Source organism: Photinus pyralis, unplaced genomic scaffold (assembly GCF_008802855.1).
Source record: "Photinus pyralis isolate 1611_PpyrPB1 unplaced genomic scaffold, Ppyr1.3 Ppyr1.4_LG5, whole genome shotgun sequence".
Lineage (NCBI taxonomy): Eukaryota > Metazoa > Arthropoda > Insecta > Coleoptera > Lampyridae > Photinus > Photinus pyralis.
In genome coordinates this window covers 999,839-1,026,066 of record NW_022170596.1, presented here as the reverse complement: position 1 = coordinate 1,026,066, position 26,228 = coordinate 999,839, and the positions used below count along the sequence as shown (strand labels likewise).

At 36.9% G+C, this 26,228-nt stretch overlaps 2 protein-coding genes across 6 annotated transcripts; one reads left to right on the top strand and one right to left on the bottom strand.

The window, feature by feature from the left end:
• Positions 1-4,164: 4,164 nt before the first annotated feature.
• On the top strand, positions 4,165-26,228 carry LOC116170394 (rho guanine nucleotide exchange factor 7-like). 5 transcript variants are annotated; one of them, XM_031486761.1, is made up of 10 exons: positions 4,165-4,404; positions 4,720-4,825; positions 4,875-4,989; positions 5,051-5,204; positions 6,516-6,734; positions 6,782-6,980; positions 7,032-7,253; positions 7,301-7,537; positions 20,764-22,594; positions 26,093-26,228. In XM_031486761.1, the coding sequence occupies exons 2-10, from the start codon at positions 4,742-4,744 to the stop codon at positions 26,155-26,157; spliced, it is 3,126 nt and encodes a 1,041-aa protein (XP_031342621.1). In that variant the 5' UTR covers positions 4,165-4,404; positions 4,720-4,741; the 3' UTR covers positions 26,158-26,228. The 5 variants fall into 5 exon arrangements, with proteins under 5 accessions (XP_031342621.1, XP_031342618.1, XP_031342619.1 ...); XM_031486758.1 differs by having other exon boundaries at positions 4,166-4,404; positions 4,875-4,995; XM_031486759.1 differs by lacking the exon at positions 4,165-4,404 and adding an exon at positions 4,541-4,668 and having other exon boundaries at positions 4,875-4,995.
• LOC116170396 (cytochrome b5-like) lies at positions 14,793-15,422 on the bottom strand. Its single transcript, XM_031486763.1, has one exon. It carries the CDS (start codon positions 15,198-15,200, stop codon positions 14,823-14,825), a length of 378 nt encoding a protein of 125 aa, XP_031342623.1. The 5' UTR covers positions 15,201-15,422; the 3' UTR covers positions 14,793-14,822.

Below are 26,228 nucleotides of genomic sequence, written 5' to 3'. Positions count from 1 at the left end.
GTACAAATTTTTCTTATTGTTAAAACGATATCGTCATTAGCGACGTGGTTTTCTTACTGTAAGTATTTATAGTGTATGACTTTAAGTCGATAGATATGTTTGCTTGAAACGCGTGCATATTGATTTCTCGTATTGGTAGGTCAGCAGGTAGGCATATGTATATTCTATTCAAAGGGTCGTGTTTAAATTACCGATAGTAGCATTTACATTGTAACTACATAAGCCCTATAGGTTGGTTACGCGATAACCTTGTTTCTATAAAATGTCTTTGGGCATCCCCTATTCCGTTCTGCGCTCTAAAATACGAGTGTCTTGCTTTTTTTGTGCCCTTTCGCAAATGAAGACCACCGTCTTTCTTTATAGTGTTGCAACGAGTCAAGGGAAAAGTTCATCCACCAAGAATTAGTTGTGAGAGGAGGACATTTGCGAACTATTATTCATCCCTAATTATCCTCTTGATTATTACAAAAACTTTGGGCTGGAGTCGTACTCGTATCCTCAGTCCCTAAGCAGCCAGGGATTCTGAAAAACAAAATTTTCATTTTGCAAAAATAAGGGATGGAGCGACTTGTTCGCTTAAAATCTAATTCAATCCAAAATTATTTGCAACTTCTTGTATAAAATGAAACACACTCTTAGCCCATTTTAGGAGATGGTGCCCTTTGCTGTCCAGTCTTTTCGTGTACCCTAAGGAACCTAAGCCATAATACAATAGGTCTCACATAAACGGGAAGGAAATCAATCAGCTTTGACCTTAGTTGGATATCGATTTACATAAACTACATACACTCATTACTTGTAAATAAAGGCATATAAATAAATAAATACTTCGTCCTCGGTTTAATATATATAATATAGATTTTCCAAATCACAACTAACAAAGAGTAATTTAGCGAAAGTGAATTTTAGCATATTGTAACGAGTGGTTTTATTTCGCGCCGAAGTTAATTTAAAAAATTCGAAATTTCTTGTCATGATAGTGCAGGTCACCCTGTATATTTCATTATTTGTTCCGGTTAGAAATTTTGTGTTTGGGCATTTCGGTTCGCTCAAGACTATGGTCCGATAGATTTAATTTCGCTCAGATTTAATTTCGTCGTGGGAACGATTGCAAAGTTGATTGACGTCATCATGAGTAATGCGAATTTTGTCGTTCGTTTATCACCCAAGGCGCCGTCTAGACCGAGAATAGGAGCGGATATAGCACCGAGCCATCAAGGGATAAGGGGTTTTCATTTCGTCAGCAGAAAACCGTGAGATCAGCTTATTCAGCAGTTCCTGGAGGTTGACGACGAAGTTAGAGTGGGTTAAGTCTTCTTTATCTAAACCAATGGGAGAATTTCTAACGGGAGCCATTTTTGTTTTATGGTAATTTGGGTGTGGTTTTCTCATTTCAATTCTGAAGAAGGCGATCGTTTTGGGGAGACTCGCGGTTAGTACGTCAAGGGGTCAACACGTACCTTGAGTGATCGTTTTGGAGAGACTCGCGGTTAGTACGTCAAGGGGTCAACACGTACCTTGAGCGATCGTTTTGAGAAGACTCGCGGTTAGTACGTCAAGGGGTCAACACGTACCTTGAGCGATCGTTTTGGTACACTTAGCGGTTTGAGCCACCGGTTTATTTCGGTTGCTCGCAGTTGCGTGCTTTTTGCACCCGTTTCGAAGTGTTATTTTCTTTTCGCGTTGATTTTTTGGCGACGAAGACCCAGGTTCCGATCAGGTGATATTTTGGCGAACCCTTGAGCTTCACCCCAGTTTACTTTGGATGCAGTGAATCGCGTTAGGATACGTTGTGATTTCTCGAGGATATATAATTCAAAGTGCTGCCCTAGTCCTCAAGGCGCCGATATTCGGGATCCGCCCCAGGTGGAATTTCCTACTAGTGCCGTACGGTCATTTGTCGAAGGAGCGCTGCGTTTTGGAGAGATATTTGCCCCAAGAAGAGCTGGTGAAATAATACGTCGAACCACCCAAGAACAAATCGCGGTTTACCGTCGGATAGTGATCATAAAAATTTGTGTTCTGCCGTGCCGCTAACTCAAAAATCTGTCTCCCGCAGGCGATCAAAGTTAATAAACTCTAAGAGCCGGTGGAAGGAAATAGTAGGGGTCACTGTTTAAATTAAATACACCGCTGTGTAGAAACTTTGGCAACTAGCCGTCTCCCACTCGCCACGCGAAGGATTTCCTGGACTAAGCTTCAGTTCAAACACTAAACTTTGCTTTCGTTCCGAGGAAGGATAGGCACCGTGGATTTTGTTTCCGTGTGTTAATTTCAAGCCACCCCCTAGGAAGTCACAGAGACCTAAGTGTCAGGTTTCATCACATCCACCCTGTACCAGAGGAAAGAGCAGTTCACAAGATCGGCTGTACAAATGTTGTAAAGGTTAGTCTAATTAAATTTGTAACGTTCTGTAAAATTCCACTTTTTGGTAAGGAAGCTATAGAAAAAATTTTGATTTGATTGTTTATTAAAGTCCAATGAACGATTACCAAAGAGTAGGATAAATTTTTGTGTTTATTTAAATAAGTCCCAGCCCACGATGGAGTAAAAACCGATGACCTGTTGTTGAAATTTTCAAACTGTAGAGGATGGCCACCCCTTGAGTAAATTAGTCTCACCTGGTAGGATTTTTTATTTAGTTTAGTTGTCATTGTTAAGCTATTGTTTTTACAAGGAGGAGAGAAGAACTGCTAGATCCCTGTAATTTGTTTGTATCTCTAATATCATTTCAATATATTATCTATTTGGTTTCAATGTGCCTATGTCTTTAACGAAGAACGAGGGGAAGGAAAGAGAGGAGTAGGAGTTGAGGCAGGAGACTGGTAGGCGGCAGGTTAAGGTTTGTTACGCAGTTTCAAAAGAGTTAAAAGCCCACCGATTTGAGTTAGCCGGAGCATTTATTTTTATCGATTGAGCAGCCTGAGAAGAAGACGGTTTGCCTTGCCGGGCGGAACCGATGGCAATTTTCAAGTCCAGAAGGAACCCCCGTAGCAATACGTAGCTTCGCATAATGCTAGCATTATGTTGAAATCTACGAGGCGAATGCTGGAGCAGTACTCTCCCCCTCAGCACCCTAACTCCGTTCCTTCCGTTCCCATCCCTAACTTAACCCATCCTTACAATCCCGTTCTCTGGCTGAAGAGGGCCAGGAAGCCCTGAGCAGCCCGCCTCCGGTATCCCTGTAGTCAGGGGTGCCGGAGGAATGAAACACGTTGGCCTTTTTCCCTTTTTATCCTTGGAATAACTGATGCCATGGCAACATGTAACTCATTGGTTGACAGAATTGTAACCAACGCAACCGTCGACATTTATTCTAGGTATATTGTACATAGAATTGGCCCTAAGTCACCTCATATAAAATACTCTCTGTGGACTGTACCATACTAAAAAGCGCCATTTTTGAAAACTTTAAACAGTAATTATAAAAGTACGTTGTAGTTATTCATGCATCAAGGGCATTAAGGCGATATTTATACTGAAGGTTAAATATTGAGTAATGCCTGAGGAGCATACACCATTTCATTTTTCATCGTTCCGAAGAATGCATTTCCAATATACAAAAATCATGATTATTGTTTGCCCAACATTAAAGTGCTTCATACGAATCAAGTTGCATCTTTTTTATTACATAATATAACCCCGTCAATCAATTTGACAGGCCGTTTGAGGGCATAATGAGATGAAAATCCATTATGCCCTTGGGCGTAATAGACTGCTTCATATATCACATATGACAGATATAATTGCGACATATAATAGGCAAATGAAAAATAAAGTAAGTATTGTCACGGGTAATGTATATTTCTAGTGCATTACTGAATAGTGAGGTGTTTCAGTACGCTAAGTACCATATTAGTACCACACATAATATTTGCTACTGACAGTACTGCGGTAGATATAATGCTTGTAGTATTTGCCTATATTAAGATTTCAAGTAAAAATAATATATTTGTTGCTGAATACTGGTTACTTTTAGTACAATTATAAAGTATTAGTGATAGCTCTGCTATATAATCCACTTACATTTTATTATTATACATTTATTATAAACTTAATGCTTTAGCATTTCCTGTCACTGGAGATATCCTCGACAAGGAAAAATGTGAGACGCCACTGGTATAAGTTGGTAGGAAATAATGTTGGCAATAGTTCACACCAAAATTTGGTGATAAATATAAATTTGAGGTTAACGTTTTCTTTATTTATTATTATTTTTTTTATAAATATACATTTTTTTAAATAATGTGGGTAGTCTTTGTGAGGAATTTCACGTATCCCTGTGTGTATACAATGAAAAATATATAATTTCTGCCATAAAGTCTCTTACTGTTTGTGCTATAGTCTATAATATTTTGAATTAATTGAAATTGTGACTCAATGAAGTGTTGGTTAAATTAATAGGTAGGTATCGTTGCCATTCTGCACGGGCATTATTGCCAATTACTCGCCTATCCAGATCTATAACATCTATTTAGTCCACATTATTTTATTGAGCATTATAAAAGCGCATGTGTACTTTTTTGGCACCACTCCAATTTAACGTATATTGGTCCGGTGCCAAGAATGCGACAACATTCACAATTTATTTTTTTCTATAAGACGCTAAGATAGAAACTTGTGAATACATCCGCTTTTTGCAATCAAAGTTGACTGTTTTTGGGTGTGGTATCGTAGCAATTTTTGTGGAGCGTGTTTCTACTTAATTTTTATTTATAGCCGCTACCGGGAATTGTTGTTTATGAATGGAATTAACACAAATATGGCGTCCGAACCCTTGATTGTTCAAGCGATATACTCGTTTAAGGGTACAAATAACGACGAAGTAAGTACATGATTTGCCAGTGTACTTAATGATAATGACTGCTTTTCAGTTGTGCTTTAAGAAGGGAGACCAAATTACGATCACCCAGAAGGAAGAGGGTGGTTGGTGGGAAGGCACATTGGGCGATAAAACTGGGTGGTTTCCTAGCAATTATGTGAAAGAATGTAAAGGTTTGGAATTTACAGATTCTTGAAATGCCCACTTTATGTTTTTTATGTGTTTTAGATTTTCAGACAGCTAATGCAGCATCTACTAGTTCGCAACAGAAGCAGTATAGAGCAGTTGTTTTAAAAGATTTGATCGATTCTGAAAATGCTCATATTTCAGAACAGCAAGGAGTGGTTCATAATTTTCTTCAGCCGCTTGAAAAAAGCTCAGTGTAAGTTAGTTTGGCACCTAAAATCTCATTTTTTTTGTACCAAAAGTAGGTATGATATGTGGTGTTACTTTATTGTATGGTTTTATTTGGTTTAAGAAATTGTAGTCTGTAAACCCTTGCACATTTTCATCGATGGTATCGAATAAACGTGCCGTCATTAGTAATGCCTTGACGTTGATCAAAATCAAATGAATCAATTTTTTTATTTAAAGCAGTTATTCTTATAGGCGTGTTAACGAGAAATGTGATACGTATGCGATTATGCGATGTGTCAGAACCAAAATTTGCAACTCCCTACTCTCCAGAAATTGAAAAATATGCTCAGATGTATTCGAAATGGCCCAAATTTGATACCCATCTCACCCTTTAAGCAGGATTGCTACTGGTCGCTTTAGCCGTTTTCAAAAATTTGGTTTTGATTTTGTAATTTAGTGAACGTAGGGAAAGTTACACAAGTACTGCTTCATAGGAACATGAACGAAAGTACGTCTGGAAATAAAAAGCGATAAAAAGATGTGCATTTTGAGATAAGCATTGTTTAGACCGTGTGTGCGTGGTTTTTTAAATTAGATAAAATTTTCTTTTTTTTCTAAATGCTCCCTTTTATTATGTATTCAACGAATTTAAGATTTTCCGTACCTATCTGTTCTGGTTTTTGACATATGTCAATTTTTCTGTAAAAATTTAGAAATGCAAGGGTCCACTCAAAAATTCATATCTCTAAAGCTGGATTCATATGAATACGAAATCCGACAATACGATCATCCGAAATGCTTATGATTGGTCAATAGTTTGAAATGTCATTTCAAAAATCCCTTAGATTTTATAGATTCGATTATAAAAACGAGCACCCACTTTATCTTGAACGGTCTAAAAGATATGTATGTTACCAGTTTTTATTTCGAGTTGAAAATCCCAAAGAATGTCGCTGCTATTTTTTTCAATCGCATCGTTAAGAAACTCCTGATAAATTGGTGAAAAATGCGAGTTACCTGCAGCGTGCAGACTCTTTTTTATGTTAAATTGGGAAGCTAGCCTCACTTGTAGCATGGCCATTCATTTATGAATAATAAAATTTACGAGAGGGAACATTTTTGAATTGGAGACGCGCCGGGATTAAATAAGTTCAATTAAAAGTCATTGTAAGAGAAGATTGTTTTCGCATCGGTAAAGTTCTGTGGCGCATTTGGGCAGCGCATTCTGCTATAGGTAAATAACATTTTAACCTGCGCACTTGCATTGTGTCAACGCGCCTTATGTTATTCTATTTGCTTGTACATTTACTCACTGTTTTATTCCCGCCATTTACAGATTATCTGCGGATGAATACAGACAACTGACCGGCAATTTTTTAGAAGTATTAGAAACGCATCAGCAACTGTTGGCGTTAATCGAAGAGGAGGCGGCCAAGCCAAGCGAAGATCAACGAGTAGGTAGACTGTTTCTAAATTGGGCTCCACGAATTAAACTAGCGCATCAAGCTTATTGCTCGCTACATCCTAAAGCTGCTTTTATATTGGATAAATACAGGTAAACTAACAATGAGTAATGTGTCGAATTGTATTTGTAGTTATTAGAGATGAACTTACGACGTACATGGAGTCGTGCGGTGCGACGACACCTGGCGTTCTTGTGTTAACGATTGGTCTCAGTAAACCTTTTCGAAGGTTAGATAAATACTCGGGCATGCTGCAGGAGTTGGAGAGGCATTTGGAGGAGAGCCACGTTGATCGTGGCGATACGCAGCGATCGGTTGCAGTTTACAAGGACATTGCTGTAAGCTTTTATTGGTGGCCGTGTGCAGGTCACATTTAAATGTTCTTTCAGGCTACTTGTTTGGCAATCCGTCGTCAGAAAGAGCTTGAGTTGCAAGTTGTAACGGGTCCTGTGCGCGGTTGGGAAGGTCAAAGTTTGTCTAGTCTCGGCGACATAGTTTACATGGGTTCAGTCGCCGTTGGCCCTCAGCATCACGATCGCTATCTTGTGTTGTTTCCCTCAACCCTCTTAATACTCTCAGTTAGTCCCAGGTTTAGTGCTTTCATTTACGAGGTAAATTTCAAAGAGTACTGGCCGAGTGCAAATTTGTTTTCTCTCAGGGAAAGTTACCTTTAACCGGTATAACAGTTACAAGATTGGAAGATAGTGATCAGTACAAAAACGCGTTCGAGATAACAGGCCCTCTCATTGAAAAGCGGACTGCGATTTGCCAAAGTAAAGACGAAGCTAATCACTGGGTCGAGCTGTTACGAAAGCACATGCCTCATCGAATAAATGGTTCCAGTCCAAAGGTTTCTCCTTCCCAAGCAGAACTAGTTCCTCAACCACCACCACATGTAAGTAATTGTTTTTTAATCCAATCTATGAAAGTTATTTGGTTATGTCTTTTTCGTCCGTCGTTCCGCGCAATAGCTCAGTCCCTAGACTTTGTATCGACCTCAGGTTTTTGTTATATGAAAGCTTATGTGTTCCAGATGTGCAACTATCAAAAATTAATTCTGTCATCCATCACATTGTTGGTAAAACTCGGTCAAAAGTGTTATTTATGCATCAATTTTGTTGGGATAAAAAGTGAACTTTATTCCTTGATGCCCAAGAAGTGGTATTTTTGGTGCTCAAAATAGTTTTTGTCAAAATCGTTATTTATTCATCAATTTTCTTGAGAAAAAGACCAAACTCAACTGCTCGATACCAAAGAAGTGATCCATGTGTATTTTTGGCGACCAAAATATTTTAACCAAAGATGCCAGAATTGTTTCTCATGCGCCAATTTTCTTGGGAAAAGGCCAAACTCGATTGCTTAATTGTCAAGAAGTAGGTAATCCATGTGCTCTCCAAATATTTTTGCCTAAAAAATTTCAAAATAAACGTCTCAAATTCAAAGGTAGTCTGTCTGTCTGTCGATATGAGTGGGTTATGCAGGGAATACCCATGTAGTAGTGTTTTTGGTTTACTTGCTTGTAGCGTCGTGTTATTAAGCGAGATGCTTGTGGTTTCTCTCAATCGTGCGCTTGATGGCTTCATGTCCATCGATTTAAAAGAGAACAGATGGTCCAGTTAGGATGAAAATTTGCAGGTGGAATTTCTACATTGAAGTTGGCAAATTGGCAATGTAGGCAAAAAAATAAGGAAGACCCTTTTGACATTTCCGTCTCCGGGGGCTGCTCTGGTTGCGCCACTGACTGGACTACTTTATTGAACGACATTGAATTGGTACATTTTGCTTTTAAAAGGCAAGTTGTGCAATGGCGAGTTTAAAAATATAAGGTTAGCTAAATAGAATTCCTTTTAAAGGAATGGATTGGCTGGATTCCAAAAATGCACCAATCACATTTCGTATATTAATTATAGCCTTTTAACTAATAAACATGTTATAAACTGAAATATGTAGTTTTATGGTTTTATTCGTTCATGCGTTATTCTAAACGAATTTCCTATTACTGTAAACAGTAAAACTCGTTCGCGAGTTATCATGTACACAGGCGGGCGGACAGAAAGTCCAAATGATCAAAATTTAATTAGTTAATCACCTGACCATTGTCTACCTATTACTGAAAAGCGTGAATTATATACTATATACACAGACGAACGGATGGACGGACGGAAAGTCAAAAATCATGGACGAGCTCTGGCTTGCTCCTTTATAACTCTGATAAATCCGAAGTATTAGAAGGGATGGAAGAATCTTAACAAGCGATTTTATTGATGTATTGCTCCATTTGTAATTATTTGTAGAGTAGGGTGTGTAGATTAAAAACGAATGTTTCTCAAATAATTTACTTTATAATTTACTGTAGGTAATCGATTTCGAATCTAAGATTCACCATCAGACCGTAGCGTCTAAATTTTGCTGAATAATGAAATAAAATTGAAATATTTGGACATGTTAAAATTGATGGACGAGGACAAGTTAACTATTAAAATTCAAACGTCGATAGTGGAAGTAGAAATGGTAAACGCGAGGGTAAACGTGTTGAATTTATAATATATTATATTTATAATATACACACATAACCTCAAATTCAACACGTTTACCATTTCTACTTCCACTATTGACGTTTGAATTTTATGTCCAAATATTTCAATTTCAATTTTATTTTATTCAGCAAAATTTAGACCTACAGTAAATTATAAAGTAAATTATTTGAGAAACATTCGTTTTTAATCTACATAACTTAAGAACCGGATCTTATTGGAATTTAAACAACCTAGGAAATGGAAGAATCAGGAGAACCTGATTATTTTAGAATCTGAAACCTAAGAATGGGAAAAATCCCGCAGAAATGAAATATTTTAAAGAATCTATGAACTGATGCAATGTGATAAGTGTAAAGAATGAAAAAATAGGGAGAACTGAAGGAATCTGAAGCGTTCCAAGAAGCGATAGAAGGATCTAAAGAAACTAAAGCTTTAAAGGGTCTGAAGAATTTGAAAAATTTGAGAAAACTGCGAAATCTGAATAATGTGTAGAATTGGAAGAAAATTGAGAAAGCCGCAGTATCTGAAAACAATTGAACTTTAAATGGAACATACTGTATTTACATAATATTAAAGGCGGTCTTTAGTTACTTACTAAAAGATCTACCGCGCATATTAAACATTCAATGTAAATGAAACCATTGTAAATGGAAAATGCAGTGTGTATTAATTTACCATGAATATCATTAATTGACTCAGAGTATTTAGTTAGGTGTTAAAGTTGTTTAATGAGAATGTTACCTTTTTTTTAAAATAAGCAAAATATACAACCCACACCTATTGAAAAAATATTACTTTCTTGAATATCGTGATAAGTAATATAGTAAGGTAGTAGTAGCTCCAATAATAAGGAAGTTGGCAATAGTAACAATTGGATTACAATAATAGGTACGGTTTTAAGAATTTTTGTTAGTTGGCCATGACTCGTTTAGTTAAAAAACAATGGGAGTACTAAAGCCTAACACAATATTAAATAACATTTTTACAATATCAAAAATATTCAATACCTAGCCAATATTTTGAAGATTGAAAACGATTTTATACTTCCCTTATTTTAGTGCTTAATAAGACATAGTTATAAACATTAAACATGGGAGGGGGGGGGGGGCAAATTTCCTGCATTTTTCTTTAAAGTTTTGTTCAATTTGTTCTTAAGCGTTTCTTAACTCTCTGTGCTTCTCACTTTTTCACATCACGTTCTTTCCCTAAATTTTTATCTCAAGATCATCCCAAGTTCCCCTTTAAAACCCCCCTAAGTATCTTTTATTTCCTCATAATCCTCTTTCAAAGTTCTCTTTAAATTGCTCAATGGAATCCTTCAATTTAACACAGTAAAGGTGTTCTAAAGGTGCATTTTTCTTTTTTTTGAGATGGATATTGAATTGGATCCTAGATTTTCGCTAAAAACATAATTTAGTGAGGAGGTAAACTTTTCAGCGTCTGTTGACATATTTAGTAAAGGAGTGAAATATCTGCGATGAGCAGCAAAAATGGTCTTGTCTCATCGCGAAAAAATGTGTGAATATTCAAAGAATCCCTATGGTTGCATAAGAACTGAGGAATTTAATTACACCGTAATTTTAGCAAGGTTAAAAATCGTAAGTTTTTTCTCTCGTTTTTTCTCCTATCATTATTTTTAATTCCCATAATCTACTTAACATAATCTGCTACAATTATGGGTAATTTGAGAATGAGAATTGCAATGTTGGTCAAATTTTATTATTAAACTATCCTAGTCAACTTTGTTTTTAAGGCACTTGTAGTCGGTAATTAAACCAGTGAATCTCTCATTTTGCCTCTATTTATCCCACCTTGTATCTTATGGTTTTCGAGATGCAACGAGTCACCCTTTAAGTTTGGACAACCTGTACAGGGCGTCTCAATTTAGAGCCCCTTTATCTGTAGGAACATTGAGAAACGGTGTTCACATCTTCGCGTCTTTTTTTTTAAAAACTTCGATTATGCTGTCGTTTTGACCTATCGCAAATAATAATGTGGCAACTGTGCAATTTAAAAAATTTGCTGTGGATAGCACAGATACCACCTGCGCATGCGTATTCTGCCCAAAAGCTTTTCTGCTCTTCCTTTTATGTCTAAGAATTTGTGTACCAAATTTGGTTCCAATTGGTTCAGTCATTTAGGCGAAAAAGAGAGTACAGACGGACTGACAGACCGACATCATCAAAATTTTGATTAATCCTGATTCCTGGTGCTTCAAATTTCAAAACGTATATTTCCTTAAAAAAAATTGTGGGTCATTTTTTTACCCCAATGCAATATGGTGGTGGTGGTAAAAAATGGCTCAATCTCAGGCTCAATTTGTTTTTGATTTTACTCATTTTTTAAAATATCGAAAAATCACAAAGAATAGAACTATTTACACTCGTATTTCGAATTGGATTAGGTTTTTAATTTTACCTAATATTGTACGATTTTTTAGTTATAACGCAGAGTTGCGTTTTTTTCAAACGGATTATGAGTCTTTATTTAATTCCACTGTTCTGATAATGTATTTGTAAAAATGACATCTCAAAAATTGTTGAATTTGAAAGAGAACATTTTCGTGCTGTAACTGGAAAACCGTGCAATTTAGGAAAAAAAATAAAACCGTACTCTAATGTAAAATGTACAAGGTGTTCTTAAATATAATGTGAATACGGAAGGTGATAATATTTTGCCTTATTTTATGACTAAAAGTTCATATCAGGGTTCATATAAACATAGGTACTTAAAGGCTTCCAATCTACAAGGGTGTTCTACCGTACACAATTTAAACTATTTAATTTATAAACGACACATGCAAACACAAGATAACGGGCGATCAAAAATGAGTTGCTGTCGAGTCGCCTATGGAAGTTCAAGTTAAATACGATATCTTATGTAAACAAAAATTCCAAAGGTGACTCGACTCATTTTTGATCGCATAGTACAATTTTCAATGTAAACTGTCAAAACTAAAAAAAAGTTATTATCCAAATAAAACCTGGGCCTACTGGACCATTTTAAAAGTTATAGTTTCATTTAATGATTTAACTACCGAAAATTGATTTTTGTTTTTTCTCTCGATAAGGGCCACAGATACGAAAAAATTACAAGAGACCAAAAAGTTTGTACAGAAAATGGAAAATTAACTTCTTGTGGCGCACCGAAAAAAGAAGAAGAGGTAGGAAATAGAACATGATCCCCGAAAAAACAGCACCCTGTAGATTCTCACTACGATTGACGTGACCAATGATGTACGCCCGTCAGCGTAACTTTTATTTCCTTTGAAAATACCTAACTGAGATATCATGGAAAAACAGAAAATGTCAAATTTCGTTTTCATTTTCCCTAGCTTAAATTGTCAGAAATGAGCGATTCCCGTTAGCATTTTTTCAGGGTGCTTTCCTTTGGAGAATCTGAATCTCTTATCAGAATTTCCATAGCGCGCTAGATGTAGAAGCTTACAGGCTACTACTTTCTTATTTCTTATGGACGCCATATTGGATTTTTACGGAATGAGACAGAGGCTTAGACCATATAGTACATGGACTGCTAATTGTAACTAAAATATGGTCAAGGACATCGCCTGGGTATGTAAGTTTCAGGGTAAACGAGTCTGCCCGAAGTTGTCCGATTAGAAACGATTTGACACTGTCAACCTATAAATTAACAAACGTCAATTAATCAATCGCCTAGATATGCCAAAAAAGCAAACATATGTGTTTATTTGTGGACGTGTAGAAGATAATCAAGAGTATTTAAAGCTTCCCGTGCTACGCGGTTATTATAAAAGCTACTCTTTACGCGATCCAAGTGGTGTTTAAACGACTTTAGTTTACCCTGAGATTCACATGCCCACGACTACAGTGCCCTCTATCCGTGACCACCCATTTTGTATTAAAAGCATAGGGTTAATAGCAGTCCATGTACTATATGGTCTAAGGACAGAGGATAAAATAACAAATTCATTTGAATGCATCGTCATCATAGCCATGTTAATTCAGCAAGATCTAGCTACCCGTGGATGTTTTGTTGAGATATGAATGTAAAATATTTGATTTTGAAAGTATAGAGTGTGATACGTCGTATTATTTTTAGCGCATTTTTTAAGAATTAAAAAATATGTGCGATTGTTTGCGTTCTGTCCGTCCGTCCGGGCCCACTTCTGTCGTTTCGAACTACTTCTAGGGGAATGTTCCTAGAGTCATGGAATTTTTTGCAGTAGGTAGCCTTCACCTTGAAGGTGTGCCAGACGGCCATCAAATTTCGCTGACTAAAAGGCCCCCCCCCCCCACGAATTATTTCCTGAGATGCTGTTTTTGAAAGTAAAACATGCAAAACTTTTACATACGACAACCAATTGCTCTGATATTTTGCATACGCATGCCTTTAGTGGTGCCAAGTTAAACTTTAGAAAAAAAGGGGGGGGTGGTAAACACATGTTCTATCCTTCATGGTATTTTAATGAAAGGTCTCATCGGAATAAATTGGGTCGTACAAATTATAACTTCCCCGTGCGACTCTTTTTCGAGATCAGTGAGCGACGAGGCCTGAGGGGGGGGGGGGGGGGGGGGGTTAAAAATTAATTTTATCTCGCATTGTATTCTAGTATTCTAATTAAAGGTCTCGACGAAAGGAGCCCTTCTTTCTGTCCTCTTATCAAAGTACCGAGTGGAGGGCCAGAGGAGAGGAGTGGAACTAGTTTTATCCTTCATGGTACTCTAATGAAAGGTCTCAACGAAAGGAATTAATTTCTACCAACCATAGCCTTCCTCCTCGACCTCTTATCCTGATATTCCCTTATACCTCAAGAACGGATTGTCGAAAGAGGGTACTCACAAAGGGCGATTAAGACGTCTGCAAGAAATATATCCATTGGTGATGTCAAAACAAAAGCTATTTCGGTTAAACAAATGCGCTTTATCTGTACAACAAGAGTTGTGCACAATTTATACTTGTTCTCTTTTTGGTGTTAGTGGATTTAGTTAGGGTCTTGCACATAACCAAAACCCACTTTACAAGATTCCACTAATTTGAACCACTGTGTTCATGTGTGTACTGAAACTTTACCTAGGATATCTTACGAAGACTATGGATATCCTCAGACATCATCAAATATCTGCGGGTATCCACCGGATCTTCTCGGATATCTACGAACATTGTGCATATGGGTGAACATCCTTGGATGTCCACGGAGATTCTGAGATATCTGCGAAAATTTTTAGGATGTCTGCGGAGATCTACTACTGGACATCTACTCAGATTTCTCCCTCGGTTTGTACTATACTTACCATGTTCGAAAATAGGTGATTTTGGGAAACCGAGAACAGCTGTTGAAGAGCTCTTTTTGGTAGAAATATGTAGGAATTTTCTGCTGGGCGAAAGACCAACAGGTCTTTTTCACTAAATTCCCTGTGCTAGATGAGCGCCGGATCTTTTTCTCTGCCCAGTCTCTTTTAATCATTAGTCAATTAAACTGTTCTAATTAAATGAGTCCACATTACATAACTTGGTGCTCCACTGATTATAAGCGCAAGGCAGGCGTTTTTACTTACATGCTGTGTAGGACGAAAAATAAATCAAAATGATTGGCGAACCTTATCTATTTCAATTGTTGAGAGTGTGTAATAATACGGATTGAATAAAGTTAAATTTCCTAATCTAAAAGTAGTAATAATACAAGAAGATCGCTAATAATGCTATAATAATAGGAATAATTAACATTTTTTGCGAACTTGCTGATGTGTCCTTATCAGAAGTGTTCGACAGCCAATCTTCACCCTTTTGATCGATGTGTGTGTGCTCCGATGCGACTAATTCCCCAATTTTGTACTTCTTCATTAACTCCCTCGCGTCCGTCGAATGGCCAACATCTTCAAAATTCTCGGTCGCCTCGCCGCCCGCTTGGTCGATCAAAACCTCCTCTCCGCCGGGGTGTTCATTTAAAAATTCCGTGACATCGTAAACGCTATTGTGTATAATAATCCACGAACCATCCTTTTTGTTTTTAATTTCTGCCCTTGTAAGTGTTTTTGCCATACTTCAAATAGTTGCACTCGGCGCACGTTAGTACAGAAGCTCGCGTAATAATGGTAATTTTCTATCTGAAACAGATTCCAGTTTAGTTATCTTATCTATTGTACACTTCAGGGGATAGTGAGTACAAGTAAGGAGCAAACTTCACTGATAACAATCTACTTAACGTAAGTACTTTAAATTAGCGTTTGAATGGGAAATGACTGGCATGACTCGCGCAGTTTTTTCAAATGACCTTAACCCAAGTGAACGAAACACGCGTTGGTAGGGAGGAGGTCCAACATTTTACACGACCTATAATCAGCCAAATAAATTATTCTATCGTCTTCTGCACAAATATCCAAACCGCGCGATAATCTGCAGTTTATTTAACTAAAAAAAATTCGATTGTGTTACGGAAATTTTTCTATTTAAGGCAATGCCCCGTCTCGCAACTACTGATTAAAGCCTCTGTGAGTAGATTAATAATTAATTGGTCCAGTTACGTTCCCATTTTGGACATATCTATTTAACAACTTTTTGTGCAAATCGGCATTAGTCCAATTAAAAAATCTTTGAAAAATTCTATTTTGACCTCGCATAAGGACCGTAAGTAGTTCGTAGTTTCTATACCAAACAAAAAATTGGCGTATGAATGCGCCTGTAAACACGGGTCGATGGCATTTCTGTTATTTTTATTGCAATGGTAATTGTCACATTAGAAACTGTGTGCATTGAGATGTTTCCTGTAACTTATTATGACACGAAATGTTATAATTACCATCTCATTATGCTCACGTAGAGTTTGAAGTAAATTATTCACAAATCCAAAGCTTCTCTTAGACCATATGAAGCCCGTGTGCTTTGGCGTGTACTCTTTTAGAACAAGACATAGGTAAGGAAATGGAACCCTATGCCCTTAAAAGAATGAAGACTCTTCGTCAAAGAAATAAACCCCTAAAGAGCATCTAAAAAAAGCGGCAGAGCACCTCGGTGTGACCCTACGGGGTTATTGGATTTGATAATGGACTTGTTACATGTGGCATATAGGTCTAAAGAGCATCTAAAAAAAGCGGCAGAGCACCTCGGTGTGACCCTACGGGGTTATTGGATTTGATAATGGACTTGTTACATGTGGCATATAGGTCAACTGTGCAAAGTTTGTATTGAATAGGTTCAAGCGTTTGGCAGAGATAGAGAGGCGTGACCCCAAGGGATCATTGGATTTGATCCATTTTCAATAGGCTTGTTACATGCGGCACATAGGTCAACTGTGTAAAGTTTGAACCAAATCGGTCCAAGCGTTTGACAGTTATTGTGTTCACGGACGGACGGACAGACGGACACTGTCGACTCCCCTATAAAGTTTGCATCGCTTTGCTCTGCCGCTTAATAAACAAGTACATCCGAAGTTTTAGTTAAATTCAAATAACTTTATTTGCACGGTGCAAAGAGCTACTCCATACCATCACATTAGCACTAACGGCGTTTTTCCCAATGTCGAAAAATTTTTTGGTGGTAGGTGGAGGTACTTTCAAAACAAACCAAGGTAAGGTTAACAACGAAAGTGTTTCTTTTAAAGAGATATCTATGGCCATCCTTGACTATTTTGAAGATATTTATGTTTTAAGCAAAAGATTGACAGTTAAGGCGAGTACTTTGAGGCTTTGTATCTCGGTGATTATTAGACGTAAAACAATGAAATTTTGGGGGCCTCTATAAAAAATACTGGTTATTCGAATAATCATACTCATTTTTTATAATAAGCTAATCTTCACAAATTACAAAAATATTGCTGTTTAAGTTTTTTAAAAAAATTTTTAATGGAATGTCCATTTTTTATTTCAGATATTAATCTAGGCAACTTTGTTTTTCGATTGACATGCAATATCCTATGCCTACAATTGATAGTTTTCAAGTTATTTACATTTTTCTTAGTAGGTAAAGTATTTTTTTTTACAAATCATGGTTGCCATGAACAATACAAATCACGATTGCCATTGAAATTTCAATTAATAATATCTGCCAAACCAAGCGTTAGCGTTCTTTTGATTTTTAGGTAATGGCTAATGTTTGAACTTAATGATTTATAGAATGCTATAAGAACGTGAATTGTACTTTAGATTTATTCAATGCACATTTTCCCACAAGAAGAAGGCCAACGAGAAAAAAATTGGAATGCCGTGTTGAATTGCCAAATCGGGAAGTTTTACTGCCCAAAGGATCAATGTCTTGGCATTTTTTGAAGCTCATCCAACCGCATCCATTAATGATGCCTAAAAACATTTTGATCTACCATATTCATCAATTTATAGAGTTTTGAAGAAGCATAAGTGCAAAGCTTTTTGGATTCAATTTGTACACCGTTTACAGTCCCAAGTAGGGATGGGCGATAACTGTTTTCACCTATCGATAAGTATCGGGTACTTACCTATCGATATATTTTACTTATCGATATGCCGATAATTATCGAAATATCGATACCTATCGATACTTACCTATCGATACTTATCGATAACTATCGAAATATCGATAACTGTCAATATATCGATAAGTATCAGTATATCAACAGTTATCGATATATCGATAGTTATAGTTATATCGATAGTTATCGATATATGAATACTATCGATACATCGATAGGTATCGATATATCGATAAGTATCTATATGTCGATAGTTATCGCTAGGGATGGGCGATAACTGTTTTCACCTATCGATAAGTATCGGGTACTTACCTATCGATATATTTTACTTATCGATAAGTATTTTATTTCATATTTGCGAAATTCGGAAACTATTGTTTCTTTTATAGTGTTTGGTTCAGTATAATGGCCAGTGTCCAGATGGTGTGTTGCTGAAGAAGATGTAGTATGATGTTTAATTGCCAATAACCGCTCTTGTACTCCTATTAGTCTGACTTATGTATGATCTCATACAATTAGTACAACGAATTTCGTAAACTCCTTGTTTTTACCTGGGATATTGTCTTTGGGATTTCTAAGGAGATGTTGTAGAGAACGGTGAGGTTTAAAACATACGCTAAATTTATCTTTAGAAAATGTGTAGGCAATTTTATATAATTATGATGCCTTTTATGCGTGGATTTGGCATGGATGATGATGTGACGTAGCGCTTCTCTTGAAAAAGGGAGCAAAGTTAAGTTTCCGAAACGTCGAGCAACTAAAAATAGTAACTTTCCATGAGAGTAAACCCGAAAATGGATTTTATTAATAAAAATAGTAGCGCTCGTTGAAATCTCAACAATAACATAATTTTATCGTACCAATAGTTATCGACATATCGATATATCAATAGTTATCGATATATCAATAGTTATCGACATATCGATAGGTATCGATATATCGATTAGTATCGATAACTATCGATATATCGATACTAATTGATAAGTATCGATATATCGATACCTATCGATATATCGATTTTTTTAGCTCTACCTATTGTTATTCGACCTATCGATATATCAAAAAAAATTCCCATGTCTAGTCCCAAGAGCCACCAAACCGGGTGGGTCCCTGGGAGTGAATGCTGATCAAATGTGAAGAAGACACAAACTTTTTGGCAAATATATATAGCGATGGGCAAAATTCATGAAAAATGGGACGTTCAACAGACATAAAGAGTCATTACTGGAGAACCCTTACGTAGTGAGAGAAAAAGTTTCAAAGATGTGTGGAGCTTCAGTACCTATCTTCTGTGCTTTGAAAAATGACCAAGTTTTTTGCTATGGTATCAGCAAGATGGCGATCGAAACTTATATTTTTTATATAATTATATATTATATCATTTTTCAAAATGTTGAAATGACATTTCAACCAGCAGCCATTTTTATTAATTGGTATCAGCTGGCTTAATTACCATGGATACAATAAACAAAACAGAATCTCCAAGAATCCATGGCCTACTATTTAAAAACAGTAAAAAAATAAGGTTTTCATGGCTAAAATTAAAAACAAGTATAAGTTGTGCACAACTTACCCAGATGAAGTGCATTTTTTTAAACCAAAAGAGCTTTGCAATTTTTGATAGATGATTAATGTGGAGGGGATACATAAACATTTAAAGGCCGCTTGGTATACATTCAAAATCTGCGCTATATTAATGCAACAAGAATGAAGTACCCTTTGTAGGTACTTGCATTTTCCAGATACTCACAATTCACATCGCTAGGACATGTGTATCCTTTAGACCATTTTTCCGGCCTTTAAGAGCACCCTCCCCTTTCACCATTCTACAGACATTTGCACTGAAGGTTTTGACATCATCAGTAGATGTGTCTTGTCGAGACATTCCACTTGCTCTTTATGAGTACCTCTTCCGAGACTTCGTTTTCAAGATATTCGCTTCGACTTCACCAACCCAGATGGTTCATTTTGCTTTTGTGAGTACTTTCCTCCGATAAACCGTTTTCGAGATATTCACTCTTAAAGTTTTGAAATTACCAATGGATATATTTATTCCAGACGTGCCAATCGTCCAAACTTCCTGACATAAAGTGGGCGTGAAAATGAAGGTTTCATGACGATTTTGGGTAAAACAAAACTTACCTCTAAACGGAAGTGGGAAAAAAATGTGATCTGGATAAACTTTGGTATTGGGGTTTTTTTCAAAATGAGTGGTGCAAACCTCTACCCTTTCTCGCGTCCTAAACAGACAGACAGACCAAAAGTACGATTTCATAAAGAACATTTTCATCCTAAGGCTTTCTTGATAAATATTGTCATAAAAGTGGTTACAAAAAGTTAAGTACATACTCAAAATGAAATTCAAGATGAAATCACTAACAATTTATACTATACAAAGACCTAGCATAACAAGATGACTTATGGAGGGGCTATCGGACCTGTGGTGTTAAATCATCATCCCAAATTTAATTTGTTCACTATACTCATATGACGAATATAAGAACGAAAGAAAAATTATTGAATGCCTGTTCATTTGGATACCTTCCACAGTTACTTTGATATCTTATCACTCACTTATCATGTTGATTTTTCTAGAAAAATGTACCTTTTCAGTTTATATTGTTATATTTATATGTACCTACTTGTTCACAATCACTGAGTTACGTAAGTTGTATAATTTATATTTGTCCTTACAAATGACTTGCGATTTTTTTAAAGAACTTATTTTGTTATTCGAAGTACCGTTTATTTAAAGCGTGGTTGTTGGGATTCTGGGCAATATTTGTTGCCACCTGCATATAAAGTTAAAGGCAGTCCTTTGGTAACTGAAACGCCAATGAAGTAAATCTATTTTCCTTCCAAAGTCGAAGGTGTAGGCAGCCCCTGGATTTCCCATAGGTGCGGTTCCTCGAAGATAGGGTAATTCAGGCGTTCAGCCCATACACTGCGCTAACGGAGGGTAATTGTACAACGAAACAATTACGGAACGGTAGAAATAACACACCAAAAATTTTAATAATCACTTATCTTTGCATGGTTTCCGTAAAAGGTGAAATGAAGGTCAACAGCACTCGGGCATAGGTACTTGAGCACTGTACCCTTTTTATTGTGCCTTTTAGATTAGTAGCCTATAAATGAATACAAAACTTTTATTTTCTACAGCTCGACCCGCGAGGATACTGCAATCGCACCTCTGTTGTTTTCTTTACCTACAATCCTTCTGTTCCATATAATCCAACATTACCTTCATTGTCGTATCCATCCGCAGCACCTTACGCCAATCTCAGTAAACACTACCGAAAGCTGATCAAAGAACGAAAAATTACAAGAAGACTAATGAAAAAGTTGTTATACCCAGAATACCTTAATAAAAAATTTGACACTTCGGCAGTAAAGAAACGACGTCATAAAACAGAGTGCGTTATAATACCTAAGGATTCTTATCGTAGAATGAGCGTTATTAATTGTGATAGTGATTCTTCCTCGTACTCCATAAGTTCAACTTCAAATAGTGATAGTAGTGATGACGATAAACCGGACATATTTTATAGAATAATTAGTAGTTCTCATGATAGGCGATCGAGTAGTTCAAGTAATCCTTTTGGGTACATCCGTTATTATAATCCGCAGACAGGCGAGCAACGGGAGGAAAGCAAATATGAAAGCTTCATCGACTACGGTGAGGTTAATGCCGAGCAACCACCCTCGAAAGGCAGTGTTTTGTTAACCTCGTCCGTTAACGTTCAACTAAGACATCAAACGTCAGAAACGTCTGAGGAGAGCTCGAGTTTGGAAGCAAAACCTTATATGGCGTGCGAAAATTTATTGAACCTCGACAATGACATGGCGATCGAAACGAATATCAAGAAAATGTCAGTGCCTAAAATACGGCAAACTATGCCGCCGAAGTTTGTCGCTAATAAATTTAGCGAGAACAGTCTCACTTCCATTTATATACCTCCGTGGAAATCCAAGCATGACAAGTCCATATGTCGTTCGACCGTTTCCGCAGAGCCGACCAAAAGCGAGAGTGCCAGTACAACTACACATTCGAGCAGTTTAGATTTAAATGTGAATCCTGTTCCGCTTCCCGATAAAGTTTTGGCTGAGTTATTGTACAACTTTGATACCAACAGTGTTGTCTGTTCAGACTCTGTAATTAAGCCTCCTACCATGTATCGTAACACTCAGGGTGATCAGGAAATGCATCAACCAAAGCCCAAACGCCGTTCCAGTATTCAATTTAACCCCTCATCCGATAAAACGCAAAGTTTTGGTTTGCGACGGTGCGTCAGTTACCAACTGGTAAAACTGGCGGACCCCTCCACAAGCACATACATGCCTTGTTGCCGGTGCATGGAAACTTCACATGGCAGTTCGCGCTCGTCCGACTCGGGTATGGCAGGCAGCTGCAATCTGAATTCGCCAGATTTTGCCATGAACGATCCTCAGAACGAGAAACGACCTGGCTGTGATTGTGTAAACAGGTTCGACATATGCGACGGCGATCTCAGTAGTTTAGGCAGCAATGTAGTGTCTTTTAGTGAAAATGAAGCTGAAAAATTTGAGTCACAATGTCAGTGTACTTCGCCGTTTGGATCCACACCGCGAACGTCCTGCCAAACGTACATTTCCGAAAATATAGCTACCGGTACGCAAGGTGCCTTGAGGACGTCACTTGTAGACATTTCTCACGTTCCAACTCCTCATCCCTGGGAGTCGGTAAACCTAATCCATTCCAAATTGATGCAAATTCGTTCCCAAAATGAAACCTTGAAAAAACAGAGGTGTCCGGCGAGCGTCGACACAGATAGCATGTCGAAGTCGATCGCTTGCATTTCAGACGAACCGAAGGTGTCGTCTCTAAAGGAAAAGACTACCGTCAAGCCGGAGATATATAAGTCGGGCTTGTACGCTCACTGGTGGTTAAAAGCAAAAATTCCAAACGAGGTCGTGCGGGGTATTTACGAAGACGCTCGTTCACCTACCACAGGCAAGGGTGCAGTGTTTTGTGTGTTTGGCTTCCCTTGGCTTTATAGTTTGGTTTCTAAATTTCTAACACCGTTTGATTGCTTTGAAATATGCTGACCCTTGCCTGTAATTTTAACATCGCCCTCTATTAACACTATTTAAATTTATTCCTTTGGTGTGACAATTGTTTTTCATGTTTAGTGTGCATGTTATAAGGTATACTATTGTAGAAGTCTTGGGTTGCAAATTGATATTATAAAACCGTCTACATCCAACTATCCTGATCGCTAGTTATTCGGATTGTCCCTTGGAGAGGAGGGAGGCGGGGAGGGATTTGCGTTTTTAAGATGACTATTAAATTAACAAATTGCTTGAAAGAGTGGTTCAAATTTGTGGCTTACAAATACCACTGCATTATTTTTCTTTTTTGTTCTCTTTCTCATTCTGGAGAAATCTAATATGGCGCCCATAGGAAATAAGAATGTAGTGTCTGTAGCTTCTAGATTTAGTGTGTTATTGAAATTCAGATTCTTCGAAAAAAGGGCCCCTAGAAGGGGCAAACGGGAACTGTATTTCCAACCGTTAAAGGTAGGGAAAATGCCAATGAATATTTAACATTTTCAGTTATACCTCAGTTATTTTTAAAGAATTTTAAAAAATCTCAAATGCGTTTTTTTAGTCATAAAAAGGGACAACTTTGCCCCCATTTAACCTACACTGTGTCTTTCACTGTTGTAGAGATCCGAATGGTGATCCTTGAGTTTGGACCACCCTGTTATACATTATACTGCAACAATTAGCCCTTTTTGATTGATCCATTATCGGATAATTGATTATCCTGATCGGGTCCGCTCCCAATTAATTTGGATAATTGGAATTGTACTGTATTTCAACATATAATTTTGTTACATATTCCCAAGGGTTTCCAAAACAAATTTCTAGAATTTTCTATGCAGTTGTAGAGTATTTCTAAATTCCTAAAAAATGTCTTGCGTATTTTCAAAATGCCCTACTCTTTTTCTTATTTCCAAAACATAGGTACAGCATTTGCGAAAGTCCTTACACGTTTCCAACGTTTCGGAAGCATTGCTAAGCCTCCGCAAATATCCAGAATTGCCTGAACATTTCTGTTCATCAAAGCATTTGAAAACATCGCAAATTATTTCCAAAATTTCCTACACATTTCCAAAAATGTGACATTGCCAAAACTTACTTTTCTTATACCTACATTCTCAACACGTTTTGAACATTTCTAAATCGTCCGAATCATTTCCAAAATTTTCCAAATATTCTCATTTTCAAAACGTCAAAACTAGGTATGTGAACTACATATTTTTAGTATGAGCACAAAGTGAATCCAATTTACGGTCCATGTCAAAATCGGCTCTTATCTATTACACTTCCACTAGTGAGCAGGTTTTACGGAGTTTTCTTACCAAAACCACGACCGCCCTCGTTTATTTCAAAAAGCAGCGCAAACCGAAATAGATGCGAAAAAATGTATAGAAGTTTCATTTTCGCTTTCAGAGTTTGTCCGCGCTTATCGCGCATTGCGCACGCGATAGGCCACGCACGAAAAACTGCTACTGCACTTGCCTGTCTACATCTTATAAACTTTCAAATATTTAAATGATTGTTATTCAAAAACAGTTGAAGATAGTAATATGTCCTGACAAACTTTTTTGTAGGAAATTTAGTCTACAATTTCTCTTCTACATTTTTGTTGTTGTTCCTTGCGTTTTTAAAAAAATGCAGGCGATCATGATTTTGGTAAGAAAACTCCATAAGACTCCACTGTCACAAATGTGATAGACTGAAACGAAAACATTTCACATTCTTAATATCAGAAACATTTGCCCATTTTTTCTGGCATACATATTTTCCATTTCCTAAACATTTTCACATTTTGTGTCATTTTTAAAGATTTCCTAAACATTTCTAAAACTTGATAGCAATTTTCAAAACTGCCCATATATTTTCTTCAAAGAAAAAATTGTCTACAAATCTTCGAATAATTTTCTCCACATTTTAAAAATATTCTACTATCACTACTATTATCAAAACCATTTCGCAACCGTTTCCAAAATTTATTTTTATTTTATTTATTTTTGTCCTTTATTTTTGAGTGGGCGGGGTTTTAGCCAAGGTTGCTCTACCAACCCAACCCTCTATACATTTACAAATATCCATGCCTGGACCTGGGACCATTAGTCTAGCTTTACCTCAACTGCGTCACACGGACTCATCCTGAGCATATTTGAAGAATTTTCAAAATTTCCAACATTTCATGCATATTTTCTTAGTTTTTTAAAATTAACTATACATTTCTATTTTTTCCAAAAAACGTTTCCAAACTTTCCTTCATATATTTGGAAAACTTCCAACATTTCTTGCACAGTTTCTAAAACATTTCAAACACATGTAATACAATTGTCACAGTGATAGTGGTAAAAGGGGTATGACATTTAACATATCATACTACCATTGGCGTGGTGGGAATATGGGACTGATAGACCGCGGCGCATGTTATGGACCAGAAATCACCTACTGCGGTCGTGAGGGGTATGGCTTCATTCAGCGTGATTGGTAATCTTGTGTGTTCGGGAGTGATGTAACCAAACATTGTGATTGCTTATCCGCGGCCATCTCTAATTAATTCGGTAACTCATCAGGAGACTTTAAGCCCCGACCATCGGGATACAAAAAATGGTCAATTTCAGAATGACCTTAGGTATATTTTCGTAGTTAAAAGAGATACAGAAAAATCTTTTACACAGTTGTGTTATAATGTTTTTTTTTAATAATCTGCCATTTTCAAAATAAGTATACGGGGTCAGGTAAAAAATTATCGGACCTAACCTCATTTTTTTAAACGTTTAAAACCTAATTTTTTGTATGGAACGCCCTGTATGTTTAAATCTAAAAAGGTAGCTTATTAAACTCTGTTTTTAAAAATATAACACGCCAGGGATGATATTCAAAAAAGATCAAATGGTCAAAAAAAGTAAAAAAAGATTTAAACAATTTAAAAAACGAGACAAATAATTCAAAAAAATACAAGAAAAGCACCTATTGCGCATGCTTTTAAGTTTCACAAAAACTTCCATCATGTAAAACACGCTTAAAGATTTTTTAAAATACAACAAATTCCATCCCAAAGAAATGTACGTGTACGTGTGAAAGCAAGTGGAGGGCTTAATTAAATTTGGAACCTTCTTGTTCAAAGATTCTTCAACTCACGATTGGTTGAATGTACTTATTTAATGATCTTGCATTGCATGCCGCTTTATACTTGCAATGTGTTAACTAACGCGAATATATTTTAGTAACAATCTACCTAATCTTTTTCGAAACTGTTAAATCAATAACAAAATGAGCTCGGATCATTCTGCGGGACTCTGCCCATAATGGCGCCTCTGAACCGCACCTTCATCGGGCTGACAAACAATTAGTGTAAATGTCAAACTAAATTTATTGCATTGGCTGTGAATTCCATCTGACAATTAAAATTTTGTTGCAGATGTCTCCTCTAGTGGCAGCACAAGGACTGTCAAGCGGAAACAACCGCCCCGGGACAGGAACTAGCAGTATTAGCGGATATTCAGCTCTCTTCCCCTCTAATTATAACGCAGTAGGTAATCGTGGCTGGTCTGCAA

Coding starts and splice junctions, on each gene's coding strand:
- LOC116170394 (XM_031486758.1), top strand. CDS start 4,742: ATGAATGGAATTAACACAAATATGGCGTCCGAACCCTTGATTGTTCAA. Junction 6,735..6,781: donor TTTATATTGGATAAATACAG/GTAAACTAACAA, acceptor TGTAGTTATTAG/AGATGAACTTACGACGTACA. Junction 6,981..7,031: donor CAGTTTACAAGGACATTGCT/GTAAGCTTTTAT, acceptor ATGTTCTTTCAG/GCTACTTGTTTGGCAATCCG.
- LOC116170396 (XM_031486763.1), bottom strand. CDS start 15,200: ATGGCAAAAACACTTACAAGGGCAGAAATTAAAAACAAAAAGGATGGT.